Genomic DNA, 14413 nt, shown 5'->3' with positions numbered 1-14413 from the left:
TGAGGGCCACCTCCGGGGGTGCGTGGGCCCCCATAGCCACGTTCCTGTGGGCAGCGGGCAGCCAGGAGGAGGTGGGGAGGCCGGGGGCTGATGCAGGGAGAGGTACCAAAGTGGGCCATGGGGGGAGGCCGCTGCCCACACCTGGCCACCTGACCGCAGCTCCTGGAACCCTAACCCTAACCTCCAAGCTCTCTCCATCCCACTCCTTCAGTGCCCAGGTCTCTGGTGCTAGAAATTAATACCACTAGTAAAAACACTAGTAATTTTGATCTGTGCAGTGAGCCTGAGCTGGGGGATGAAGGGGTGATGCCATCCTCCAGGTAATTTATGCGCATGTGCATGAATTATCTGATTTACACAAGAGCCCCAGGAGGAGATGCGAGCTAGTTCTGGAGGATTCCGGGCAAGGACATGCTGGGGAGAAGGTCATCGGGGATCCATCCTTTAATGGTCCTCAATCCACAAGCCACTTGAAGGCAAAATAAAAACACTTCTCGGCCTGATTGCTGTCCCCTCGGCCAGATACTGGAAGCCTCTCAAGTTGAAGTCGACACAGCTCTCTGTAGGAGTTCTGAGAATTAATTAATGGCCTCTTCAACTTGCCTGTTTCCAAGGAATGGCGGCACTGGAGCCGGCTTCCGTGTGGGGCGGGGGGAAGTGGTCAGTGGAGCCGGAGAAGAGGAGGACGAAGCAGGAGGCACCTGTCGCCCCCCACCCTTCCCCACCCCCCCGGGCATCTGCTCTCCAGGTGGGGACTGTATGACTGTTCATCTCTGTGATTGTAGGTGGTGAGCCGGCAGTGAATGTTTTTTGTGTTCTTTGGCTGAACCCCTTCCCACGTCCAGAGAGCTCCCTACTCTATGGGGCTTGGTGGGAAGCTGAGCTTGCCGCCCATGGCAGAAGATGGAAACCCCAAACGCTCATGGCAGTGGGTTGAACTGTGCCCCTGTAAAGGACAGGCTCACATCCTGACCCCCAGAATGAGAGTGTGACCTTGTTTAGAAAAAGGATCTCGAGATGAGATCATTCTGGGTGAGGGTGGGCCCTAAATCCACAGACAGGTGTCCTGATAGAAGGACGACCTGAATGCAGATGCAAGGGGAGAAGGCCATGTGCAGGCGGCGGCAGCCTGGAGTGATGAGGCCACACGCCAAGGCCCATGGGCGTCCTGGAAGCTGGAGCAGGCCTGGGACAGATTCCCCTCCAGAAGGAACTGACCCTGCCAACACCTTGATCTCGGACTTCTGGCCTCGAGACAGTGGGAGAATTCATTTCTGTTGTTTTAAGCGCCCCAGTTTGTGGTGCTTTGTCATGAGAGCCACAGGACACTAACACTTGCTTTCTTTGGCCATCCTTGCAGCGAGGGTGTGGGCACATGATCCAGCTCTGTCCAGACTCTGGATCTGTAGCTCGTGTACAGAGAAGCAGCCTGATGTATGCAGCAGTGGCCACAGGGGCTATGGGGGTCCAAGCACAGATCTAGGGGTGCCGGGGGGTTACTGTACATCTGGGGCTCAGATCCACCAGATCGGCATCCTCACAGCATCAGCTCTATGTGGGGTTTGGGGCATCGCTCCTGCTGCAGAGCTACTGAGCCCTGGTCCTGAGCCCTCCTGACACCCAGGGGAGCTCCCCCAATCCCTTAGGGCAAAACCTCTTTTCTGCTCAGGGCAGCCATGACCAGTGTTTGCGGCTGTAGCCGCGAGGCCAGCTGTCACAGCTGCCTTCTAACCTGCATCCTCAGGCCTTCCCCGCCCCGCTGTGGCACTGGCCCCCCATGGAGAAAGGTGATGGTGAGAGCAGCCCCGCCAGGACCCCGGGGCTGGTCCCAGTTTTATTTACTTTTCCAATTTGCTGAATGAACTTGAGCAGGTCACTTAATCTCTTGGTGGCTCCTTCATCACCAACAGGGAAAACAAAACTGTTCTAAAGCTCTAATGACCAAATGGATTTTATTTTTTTACCCAAACCAAAGTTTCTTTATTATGAAGCTCTCTCTTTTGAAAAAACATCCAGCAGAAACAATGTGCTATATTCCAACCCCTTTATTTTTAAAGTATCAGCACCACTCCCAGAAAACTAAGTTCACAGCAGTTTCTGGGTACCATGATTTTTGGGGGAGAAAAACAAAGCTCCCAGGGTGATACGACCAAATGGATTTTAAAAATGTTGCCATACTTTGAAAAGGGTAACTATATAAATCATGATTCAAGTTATTTAGGTGAATTGGTTTTGGACATGATCCTGAATTTTTTTTCTTGGAAAAAATCCAAGCAATTCATTACAAGATATGAAAAGTGACATTCAGTGAGTCAGCCAGGTAGAGTCTGTGATGCCATGACCCTGATGGCCTCAGGTTTGGAGTTTGTTTACTCATTCCGGAAGTCAGTAAATGTGGTGACCATGAGCCATTAACCTTGGCCTTGACACTGACAAAGAGCCTTCCCGTTGTGCATTGAATGGGGAATTGCGGGTCACGTGGAATTCAAGCTTTGTTCCTTATTTGATGGATGGGAACACAAAGGGTGAGTGGCTGGAAGCTGTTTTCCTCCCAGAGTTTCAGCTATTTGGTCACTGAATCAAGACTCGGTAATGATTTAGTAGACATCCTCCCCCAAAATTGTGACACCACAGAGTATGGGTCGATGCATTCTCATTTATGTAAGAAGACACACACACAAGTTATTCTGCAGAAGTTCTTCTCTGGAGGGGGCTACGTCTAGGGGGCTCACGGTTTCGTTCTGTGCTCTCCTGCACTGAAGAGACCCTGTCCCAGGGGCTGTGCTACGATCATAAGTACCATGTTGTAAATTACTGCATACTTATAAGATGGCACTTATAACACGCCACATGTTACTGAGTTACTTTTAAAATAGAAATAAAACACTTAAGATTCATCACTGTTCTAGCCCTTGTTAACTTCAGAGGTAAGTTTCGCGCATTTCCCAAAGAAAAGACATTTGCTGTCAGCCTCACCTCCGTTGCCATCACCAAGTGCCACGGTTTTAAGTGGTTACGTTAAACAGAGGTTAAAAGACAAATCAGCGAAAGGGAATCAACATGCCACTCACATTCAACGCGCTTCTCTAGCACTGCCAAGTGATGTGCTACTTCAGCTTTCAGTTCGTTGATTTTAAATGCTCTAGGAAGGAAAAAACAAAACAAAACAACATAACTCATCAAATTCTCCAAGTTAAAATGGGTTCAGCCAACATCTGCTGACTCCCTGCCGTGGTGAGGCCTACAGGTGGGCTGGTGAGGAGCTCGAACAGAGGAGTTGCTTTCAAGGAACTCATGGGAGTTGGGGGGGGGCGGTGAGGGGGAGGAGGAAAAAGACACACCCTTGAATTATCTCAAAGGTGTATTTTCCAAGATGGGAATGTAGAGCAGGTATGCTTACTTCCCCATACGTGGGCAGTGAGCAGATGCTCTCCAGGGAGGACCGGGTCCTCTGCTCACAGCAGGCATGGTCCAGCCCCACACCCTGCCCTGCTGGGCACAGACCACCTCAGGGGACCTGATGCGCCCTTCTCCGGGCTCCAACCCATTCAGTTCAACAACTCTTGGGCTTTAAGAAAATACCCAACGGCCTTTCCCCATTTTAACTACCCTCGGGCAGTAAGGTGCCGCAGCGAGGTAACTGGGAAATGGAAAGCACTGACCCAGAACCGGCAGGATAACTTAGAACGGAGAGGAAGCCGCATAGCTGCACAGGATCTCTGTGAAAGCTGTCAGTTCTTGTAGGTTGAAGTCCTAGCCCCAGAAGAGCCAGCTGGGAAAATTACCAGCAACACGGGCCCTCGTTCTGAAAACACCCGCTTGACATGGTCTGTGGCACCTGGCGAGCGTTTCCTGGACCCCATCCAAGCTGGCTGAGGTACGTAAGTCCCCAAAGGATTCCACTGGGGAGGCAGCTTCTGGGGGCGAGTGATGTATCAGAGCCTGCCGGCCAAGACAGCCTCAGAGCAAGTGGCCCACCCCAGCCATGAAGAGAAAAAGCACCCAGGTCTGGAGATGACGTATCTAGAAGGTTCTGTACCTTGAGAACTGCTCTGCCACCTGGGTCAGCACGCTCTGGATCAATTCTTCTTTCTCTGCAGACGAAGAAAGAAAGACTGATGGAAAAGGGCACGCTGTGCGGACCATGGGCTGAAACCGCACGTTGCGGGCAGCGGCGCCAACGCCGCGCCAGGGCGCCACCCGGGTACCTGGAGGGATGCTCTTTCCCTCCTGTACTGCCCTCAGCGGTGCCTGGGCAGAGTGAGCGGGGCTGAGGTCCTCCCGCGCTCAGCACCAGCCACAAAGAACAGGCAGGACTGGGTCTCGAAATACGGGACACTTTCATGTGGTGCCCTGGCCCATCTTACGGGGGCGATTACCATGACAAAGCGAGTTCAAGGCACATGTTGAGTGCAGACAGTGCTCTCACGGCAGGGCCCAGGGAGAGGAAGCAGGCGGGGTGAGCAAGTTCGTCCCTTTGTTGCCTGGCACATAAAACCGGGCTGGGTGGCTGGTTTTACAAGGTTCAGGTCCCAGGCTGAATATAACCTGCCTGTTTTCCTGTTTCCTGACCGGGCCCAAGGCGGGATGCCTCATAGGAAGGTGTAGACCGCACGGCACTGTTCCAGCAACTCCACCCTCTGAGGAAGGGAGGGTTCTCCTCCTGGATCCAGATGGCCATTTAGTTCACGCCCTGAAATGCTGGGGACCTAAACAAGGCCTCCTCCTGAACTCATGTCATCTTCTATATTGACTCTAAAACCAACGCACGTCAAAACCAAACCAAGCCTGTCCAGACAAACAAGAAACCTTGATAATCCAATTTGACAACAGGGCTGAAAAGCTAAAAATGATCTAGTGTCTTCGTTTCTAGGAGAAAGATGTTCATCACAATGTTATTTAACACAGTGAAAACTGTAACGGCCTATATGCCCATCAAATGCACATCACTTAGAGCATATAAATGATGGTATATCTGTACTGTGGAAACAAATTCTGCTATTAGGAATAACACCTTGGAAAATGTTCATGTCTATTGTTAAAGAAAAAAAAAATGGTAGTACAGTGTGATCCCATTTCTGAAAACTTGGGAGGATACATTCCAAAATAATAATTGTGGTTGCTTTTTGGTTGTAAGATTATATATACACTTTTTCCCTTATTTTTGTTTCTCTATATCTAATACATTTCTATAACAAACATGTTAATTTCATAAAAATATTTTAAAAATTAATCTAAATTAACCTCTTGGACCTTATTCCTTCACTTGCCAACAGAAAGGGTGGACCAGATGACCCAAGGTTTCCTCTGGCTTTAGCATTCTATGACTTGATGAGAAGAAGGGAAACAATGTCTTGCTGTATCTCTTGGAAATATAAGAGTAAAAATGTCAGCCAGGAAACTTCATTGAGCCATATGTTGAGCTGATCCAAGTTCTATCCTTCAGAGAGGCCCACACCTATCAGGGAAGAAAGATGGTGACTCCACTGACAAGAATCACCAGAGAGAAGGTTTTACAGCCCTCCTCGGTGAACTCAGCAGGATTTTAGATCACTTATTCTGAAATCTTTTGCACAGCAAAGAAACCATAAACAAGATGAAAAGATAACCCTCAGAATGGGAGAAAACATTTGCAAATGAAGCAACTGACAAAGGATTAATCTCCAAAATATACAAACAGCTCATGCAGCTCAAAATCAAAAAACAAACAACCCAATCAAAAAACGGGCGGAAGACCTAAATAGACATTTCAGCAAAGAAGACATACAGATGGCCGAGAGGCATGGGAAAAGATGTTCAACATCACTAATTATTAGAGAAATGCAAATCAAAACTACAATGAGGTATCACCTCACACTGGTCAGAATGGCCATCATCAAAAAATCTAGAAACAAATGCTGGAGGGTGTGGAGAAAAGGGAACCCTCTTGCACTGTTGGTGGGAATGTAAATTGATACAGCCACTATGGAGAACAGTATGGAGGTTCCTCAAAACACTAAAAATAGAACTACCATATGACCCAGCAAGCCCACTACTGGGCATATACCCTGAGAAAACCATAATTCAAAAAGACACATGCACCCCAATGTTCACTGCAGCACTATTTACAATAGCCAGGACATGGAAGTAACCTAAGTGTCCATCAACAGATGAATGGATACAGAAGATGTATATATATTCCATATATATAACGGAATATTACTTGGCCATAAAAAGGAATGGAATTGGGTCATTTGTAGAGATGTGGATGGGCCTAGAGTCTGTCATACAGAATGAAATAAGTCAGAAGAGAAAAACAAACATCGTATATTAACACATATATGTGGAATCTAGAAAAATGGTACAGATGAACCTATTTACGGGGCAAGAATAGAGACGCAGATGTAGAGAACGGACATGTGGACACGGGTGGGGGAAGTGGAGGGTGGGATGAATTGGGAGATTAGGATTGACATAAATACACTACCATGTGTTAAATAGATAGCCAGTGGGAACCTGCTGTATAGCACAGCGAGTTCAGCTTGGTGCTCTGTGATGACCTAGATGGGTGGGATGGGGGGAGGAGGGGAGGGAGGTCCAAGAGGGTGCAGATATAGGTATACATATAGCTGATTCACTTTGTTGTACAGCAGAAACTAACAGCATTGTAGAGCAACTATACTCCAATAAAAAATATATAAATAAATTTTTAAAAGTTTAAAAAAGTAATGTATCACATAACCTTCAAGAGTTAGTGATCTGTCTCAAAGTCTTGAGATATATTTAAAAGTCTATCAACAGGGGCTTCCCTGGTGGTGCACTGGTTGAGAATCCGCCTGCCAATGCAGGAGACACAGGTTCGAGCCCTGGTCCGGGAAGATCCCACATGCCACGGAGCAACTAAGCCCGTGCGCCACAACTACTGAGCCTGCGCTCTAGAGCCTGCAAGCCACAACTACTGAGCCCACGTGCTACAACTACTGAAGCCCGCGCACCTAGAGCCCGTGCTCCACAACAAGAGAAGCCACTGTAATGAGAAGCCTGCGCACTGCAACGAAGAGCAGCCCCTGCTCGCCGCAACTAGAGAAAAGCCCGCACGCAGCAATGAAGACCCAATGCAGCCAAATATAAGTAAATTAATAAATAAATAAATTTAAATAAAAATATGTTAAAAAAAAAAAGTCTGTCAACGACTGCAGAACACACATTCTTTTCAGGTGCCTACGAAGCGTATACCAAAATAGACCATATGCTGTCCACACACACACACAAAAACCCGCAACAAATTTAAAGGAACTGCAACCATATAGAGTATGGTCTCTGACTTTTAAGAGAATCAAACTAGAAATCAGTAACAGAAAGATAGCAGGAAAATCTCCAAACACTGTGAAGCTAAACAACACACTTCTAAGTAATACCTGGGTCAAAGAGGAAGTCTCAAGGGATATAAAAACAGACATGGAACTGAATGAAAATGAAAATACAACACATCAAAATTTAGCTGTGGGACACAACTAAAGCAGTGCTGAGAGGAATATTTATAGCACTACATGCTTGCATTAGCAGAGAGGAAAACCCTCAACACAATAATCTAAGAACCTAGAAAAAGAAGAGCAAAATAAACCTAAAACAATAGCAGAAGGAAGGAGATAATAAAAAGCAGAAATCTATGAAATAGAAAACAGAAAAACAAGCAGAAAATCAATGAAACAAAGGGCTGGTTATTTAAAAATATCAATAAAGTGACAAATCCCTGGCAAGACTAAGAAACACAGAGAGAAGACACAGATCACCAATATTTGGAATGAAAGGGGGGATAGCACTAGAGACCCTGCAGACATCAATAGGACAAGGGAACACTAAAAACAACTCTAAACACATAACTTTGACATCCTAGATGAAAATGGACCAATTCCTAGAAAAGTATGAACTATTACACTCATCCAATATGAAATAGGTAATTTGAACAGTCTGTATCTATTAAGGAAACTGAATTTCTAATTTAAAAACTCCCCCCACGGAAATTCCAGGTGCAAATGGTTTCACTGGAGAATTCTACCAAACATTTAAAGAAGAAGTAATACAATTCTGAACAATTTCTTCTAGGAAACAGAAGAGGAGGGTACACTTCCCGATTCGTTTTATGAAGCTAGTATTAACCTGATACCAAATCCAACAAAGACAACAAAAAAAGAAAACTACAAATCAATATCCCTCGTTAATGTGGATGCAAAAATCCTTAACAAAATATTAGCAATTAGAATTCAGCAAAATATAAAAGTAAAACTGATAAGTGAGTTCAGCAAGGTCACAGGATACAAGATAAATATACAAAATTGATTATATACTAGCAATGACCATGGAGACACTGAAATTAAAATCACAACACCATTTACAAACACTTAGAAAAGCTCAAACAACTTAAGTGTAAATATAACAAAGCATATGGGGAAGCTGTGTGCTGAAAGAAATAAAAAAGATGTATAAATGGTGAGACCTACCATTTTCATGGTTTGAAAGACTCAACATAGTAAAGATGTCACTTCTACCCAGATTAATATATAGATTTAGCACAATTCCTATCAAAATCCCATCAAGATTTTTTGTAGAAATAGACAAGATTATTCTAACATTCCCATGAAAATGCAAAGGAACCAGAATAGCTAAAACAATCTTGAAAAAGAAGATAAAATGGGACAAATCAGTCTATCTGATTTTAAGACCTATTACATAGCTAATAATCAAGACTGTGACATTTGTGGAATGTTAGACACAGATAACAGAACAGAGGACCCAGAATGATACCCACACAAATACGCCCAACTGATGCTTGACCAATGGGCAAAAGCAATTCAATGGTGGAAAGATTGTTTTTCCAGTGAATGGGGCTGGAGCAATTGAACTTTCACAGGCAGAAAAATAAGCCTCGAATTAAACCTCACTGTTTATATAAAAATTAATGCAAAGTGGACCCTGGATGTAAAATAGAAAACTATAAAACTTTTAGGAAAAAAAATAGGGGAATATGTTCAGGTTCTTGGGCTAGGCAGAGAGTTCTCAGACTTCACACCAAAAACACAATCCATAAAAGGGAAAACTGATAAACTGGGCTTCATCAAAAGTAAAACTTTTCCTCTGAGAAAAATCCTGTTAAGAGGATGAAAAGCTACAGACTGGGAAAAAGATATTTGCAAGCCACGTATCTGACAAAGACTTGAATATAGACGATGAAAAGAACTGTCACAACTCAACAGTGAAAAACAGAACAACCCAATTTGAAAATGGGCAGGACACACGAGCAGACATTTTACTGAAGAGAATATATAGATGGTTGACAAGCACATGACAAGATGCTGAGCTACATGAGTCACTGGGAAATGCAAATTAGAACCACACGGAAATATCACTGCACACTTATCAAAAAAGCTAAAATAAAAAAAAAGTGACAACCCCAAATACTGGAAAAGATGTGGAGAAACTAGATTACTCACACATTGCTGGTGGGAATGTAAAACGGTACAGCTATTCTGGAAAATGGTTTGGCAATTCCTTAAAAAATCTAAATATGTAACTACTGTATGTATGACCTAGCAATTGCCCTCTGGGGCAGAGAATGAAGCTGGTACACGATGTTCAGAGCAGCTTTTATTTTTAATTGCCCCAAACCAGAAATAACCCAGATGCCCTTCAATAGATGAATGGATAAACAGACTGTATTCCGGCCACACCATGAAATATTACCCAGTAATAAAAAGGATTGAACTTGGGATACACGTAACGACCTGGATGCATTTCCAGAGAATTATGCTGAGCGAAGAAAGTCAATCCCCAAACTCACCCACTGGATGAATGCATTTATAGAACATTCCTGAAATGACAAAAGTATATAGAGATGGAGAACAGATTAGCGAGTGCCAGGGGTTAAGGAGGGGCGGGGAATAGAAGGGAGGGATCTGGGGGAGGCTATAAAAGGAGGGCTCGTGCGTTGGGGGGATGGAATGCTCTGTATCTGGACTGCATCAGTGTCAACAGCCCGGGGGTGATATCTTACTACAGTTTGAAAGATGTTACCACTGGGGGAAAAAGGGTAAAGGGTGCCTGGGTCTCTCTGCCTTTTTTCTTACAACTGTATGTGACTCTATAATCATTTTAAACGGTTTAATAAAAAATTTAATAGATAGAATGGAAAGAAAAAGTTAAGGGGGAATTTTCCCTTGGACTTTTGAGGTGGGCTCCTTTGAGCATTATAGGATTTTTGATGCTGAAATTTAATTTCCAGCCCAAGCAGTAATAACGCTTCTTGCTACTTCATCCCATACCTTCCTGCTCCCAGCTCAGTCCAAGGCGTGGACACTGGTATTCCGGTCCACGTAATAGCTACACCTCAGCCCATGTGCCACCCGTGACAACAAATCTGATGTCCTCCGAAAGGGCACAGGCACAGAGGTGAGCTGGCAGCGAGAAAGCCTCGGGGCGCCACTGCTGTGTATGTGATTTCGCCCTGAGCCACCTCTTCAGATGCTGCGCAATCTGCATTCTTTTGCAAGGCGAAAAGAGCGAAAAAATGCCTCTATGCGAAAGGCCAACCACACCCACACAACCATAAACAGAGCCTGATCAGGAAGTGGGTGCCTCCCGCCACCCCCCACCCCCTGCACCCCAGAGCACTGGCATTCCTGCCTCCGGCCACTGTTTCCTCCCAGGGGAGTTCCGAATTTAAAATTAATTGACTTAATGTGTGTAAAGTACTCAGGACAGTGCCTAGCCCGTGGTGAGTGCTCCTATGTTGGCTGTTGGCTGTTGCTGCTGCTATTACGTTGCAAGTGTTATTACATCACTAAGGGTCCCTGACACCCACAGGTGTTGTTATTACATCACTACGGGTCCCTGACACCCACAGGTGTTGTTATTACATCACTAAGCGTCCCTGACACCCACAGGTGTTGTTATTACATCGTTAAGGGTCCCTGACACCCACAGGTGTTGTTATTACATCACTATGGGTCCCTGACACCCACAGGTGTTGTTATTACATCACTATGGGTCCCTGACACCCACAGGTGTTGTTATTACATCACTAAGGGTTGCCAACAACCATAGCTGTTGTTATTACATCACTAAGGGTTGCCAACAGCCATAGCTGCTATTACATCACAGATGTCATTACATCACTAAGGGTCCCTGACACCCACAGGTGTTGTTATTACATCACTATGGGTCACCAACAGACACAGGTGTTGTTATTACATCATTAAGGGTCCCTGACACCCACAGGTGTTGTTATTACATCACTAAGGGTCACCGGCAGCCGCAGGTGTTGTTATTACATCACTAAGGGTCGCTGGCAGCCGCAGGCTCTCTGACACCTTCTCTTGCTTTGAGTGCCTTCCCTGGTATGTGCACTGTCCCTGGGGTGACAGGCAGAGCTCTGGGGGGACCAGGTCCAGGCTGAGAAGCAGCTGCATCCTTCCTGCGCTGTCCCGAAGGTGCTCTTCATTCCCCTAGAAGCCTCAGATAGCCCTAAAGCCCTGGATCTGGGGGCAACAAGCAGTTTTCAGTCACAAGTATTAGTCATGCCCAAGCTTGGTGGCCAAACCACACCCTATCAGAAAAGTCTGACAGCATGTGGGAAACCCATCTATCTCCTAGATGCTACGTGGCATATATCGAATTTTAAAAATCGAAGCATATTCAAATGTTTTTGCTTTGCAAATTTTAAAATAGCTTTAAGAGTAACCAGCCGCAGCCAGGGATGCTGGCAATTCAGGGTTGGACATGACTGGGTCTTTGAGGTCTCTCTGGATCTCAAAGTTTTTGAGAAAATTGGGAAAGAGGAAGTACGATTGAAAGAATGGGAGTCAGCAGAATGATTGCTGGTCCACAGGATGGAGGCTGAGGGGGAGCCAGCCCAGAGTTATGGGTGACTCACGTGCTCTCCAGAGAAAACTCCGCTCCATGAGAACAGCTGACGTACCATCAGAAGTGTCCCTGAACCTAGGACACGCTAGCGAACTTCCAGGACACTGCTCCAAGCTCACCGTGATTTACTCCTAGGCACCCACAGCTTTCATAAAAGCAGAAGATTTAATAAAGGCCAAATGGTCAGTCGTAAGCACAGAGGTCTCTGCAGGCTTATCATCAGCCTCTTCAGGTCTGGGCTGCTTTTTCCCTGCTTCCACCTGGATGGGCCTAGCCTAGATATTCTGGCAGCCTTATCTGGCTGGCCTCTCAGGTGACGGGCCCCGACGGGTAAATGCTGGGGCTGGCAGGGTCTCCCACACATTACACAAGAGTTTAATTTAGTTCCAGGACAATCTTGGAGGCTGGCAGAATCTGAGTCCTGTTTTAAGGATGCTGCCAGATCAGTCCAGCTTCTGGCCGCGGATCTGCACCAGGGTGGCCCCAGGACCTTCCCCTGGAACAGAACCGAGGGGTCTGGAGCAGCCCACCCTGTGGAGATGGGTGCAGAGCTGCCTACTGGGGTTTGTGGGCAGGATTCCGCCCGTGGGCTGGCAGGACAGGCACGCTCCCCCGCGGTGTTTCGCCAGCTGTCCCCATGAGTGGCCAGGACAGCATCTACCCCCTCACCCCCGTCCTGCCCTTCCCCGATGCCAGAGGCTGTTGCCCGACTCCACGTTGGCCTGCTGCAGACGCTTCGAGGAACCCGCCTCCACCTCTCCCAGCCCTTCCAGGAATTGTTTACTTGTTTCAGATAAATCCCGAGTCTCTGCAGCACAGAATGACATAAAAATCTGGTTTAACTGATCGACAGGACAGCCCAACCCTCTCATTCCTAAAGGTCAGCTTGAAGGTGATGCCCTGATTGGCTAGGCCAGCCAGCTGATGGGCATATCTCTTCCCACCCCGTGCTGGACAAAACAATGACAGCCATGGCCATTCCTCCATCCTCTGTACACCTGAGCTGGCTGGCACGCGTACCTTCCTCCCCTGGTGCAAATGGAAGCAAACACAGCCCTAGTAATATGCTGGCTCCACACCTGTGCATGCAGGGAGGGGACACCGGCACGGGCACCTGAACCCCAACCCCCAGTGGTGCGATGAGCGGACTGCCTGGGGTCCACGGCGGGTCCCAATCTCTCCTGATACGTCTGCAACTGTTGCACAACATTGCTATTGTGTCTCCATGCTGTTAATATGATGTGTGAGCTGTCCGACCTTATCTACCTCACCTGAAGCCCTGAGCATCCTTCAAAAAATACATACTTAACAGACACCCTCCCAAAGCTTTTTTTTTTTTTTTTTAAAAAACATGGATATCCCTTCAGAAAGGGGTGTTTTGCTTTGCATTAGGGAAAATCACCCCCATTACTTGGCCCAAAGAGACACCCCAAGGCCCTGAAGATTGGGGGTGCGTTTATTTCCAGGGCTGTGTGTAGGAAGGGCCTAGAGGGGACTCCCTCTCTGTCCCCTCCTGCCCCTCCTTCTGGGAGGTGGCACTGCCCCTCTCCAGGAAAGACGCGGGGGAACTCACCTCTGCCCCACTTTTGCTCTCCTGGCCCCTCCAGCCAGAAAGGATGTTCCAGCCCTGGGCACAGTCATCGGCAATTCACTGTTTATGGATGTCATAAAGTAGACGTGCAGAAGGGGGACGTTTCCTTTACAACCCAGGAGCACAATAAAATGATATGATTAACAGTGACCTGGCCTCGCTCCTTAAAGGAACAGGTGCTCTTTCCACGGTCTGTCCTGTCGAGAAATCACCCTTGTTTATCAGCGGCCAAAGGGACGTCCCAGGTGACCCACGGTGTGACTTTGACTAGATGCTTTCGCCTCCTGTTAGCCATTCAGATGTGACAAAGAAAGCAAAGTGGACCAAAGGGTCCTGGCGACCACATCTGACATTTGGAGAATGTCTCGTAACTGTCATTTGGAGAATGTCTCGTAACTGTCATTTGGAGAATGTCTCGTAACTGTCTCGGCCGAGTCCTCACAGGATCACTGCAGACTCGCCGGACCTCTGCGGCAGGGATTGGATTGTTTTCTTTTCCCCGTTCGCTTTTGGAGCTGGGATTTGTACTCTGCATAGTTGAGTTTGATCTCAGATGTTGGATACAATTCCTCCCTATGCTCTCCTCTCCGCTTAGGCTTAGTTTTGAGAAAAATGCCTCGGAGGGAGAAGCTTCTGGGACAGCTAGCAATGCAATTTTTCTTTATTGATCTGTGGATTGCAACAACCAAAACAATCTTTATGGAGCACTTTCTAGGTTCCAGGCACTGTTCTGAGTGGTTTGCCCATGTTGATCATGTAAGCCTCCTACGAGCTCGAAGTGGCTGCAGAGAGAAAGCCAAGGCACGACCCGGCCAAACCCACCGTGGCCCCCCAGGCATGTTCCCACGTAGGACTGCAAAGATGGGCAGTGTCGCACTGAGCCCAGGGGGCAAAGATATTCTGCACTCTGGCCTCCTCACTGAG

General features: G+C 46.9%; 1 protein-coding gene across 4 annotated transcripts in view; it reads right to left on the bottom strand.

The window, feature by feature from the left end:
- The window catches only part of PDE9A (phosphodiesterase 9A), a 100144-nt gene that overhangs the window by 28358 nt on the left and 57373 nt on the right, over window positions 1–14413 (bottom strand). For 2 of the 4 annotated variants that reach the window (XM_082459160.1, XM_082459159.1), the window contains exons 5-6: window positions 4040–4094; window positions 3072–3142 (exon numbers count right to left, since the gene is read on the bottom strand). In XM_082459160.1, the coding sequence (XP_082315286.1) occupies window positions 3072–3142; window positions 4040–4094 (126 nt within the window). Of the gene's footprint in view, window positions 1–3071; window positions 3143–3662; window positions 3735–4039; window positions 4095–4208; window positions 4280–14413 lie in introns of those variants that run through there. The other 2 variants (XM_082459161.1, XM_082459162.1) reach the window with 2 other exon arrangements.

Source organism: Balaenoptera physalus (assembly GCF_965194825.1).
Source record: "Balaenoptera physalus genome assembly, chromosome: 4".
In the NCBI taxonomy this organism is placed as follows: Eukaryota; Metazoa; Chordata; class Mammalia; order Artiodactyla; family Balaenopteridae; genus Balaenoptera; species Balaenoptera physalus.
Note: the sequence above shows the minus strand (reverse complement) of the source record. Positions and strands in the feature narration are given on the sequence as shown.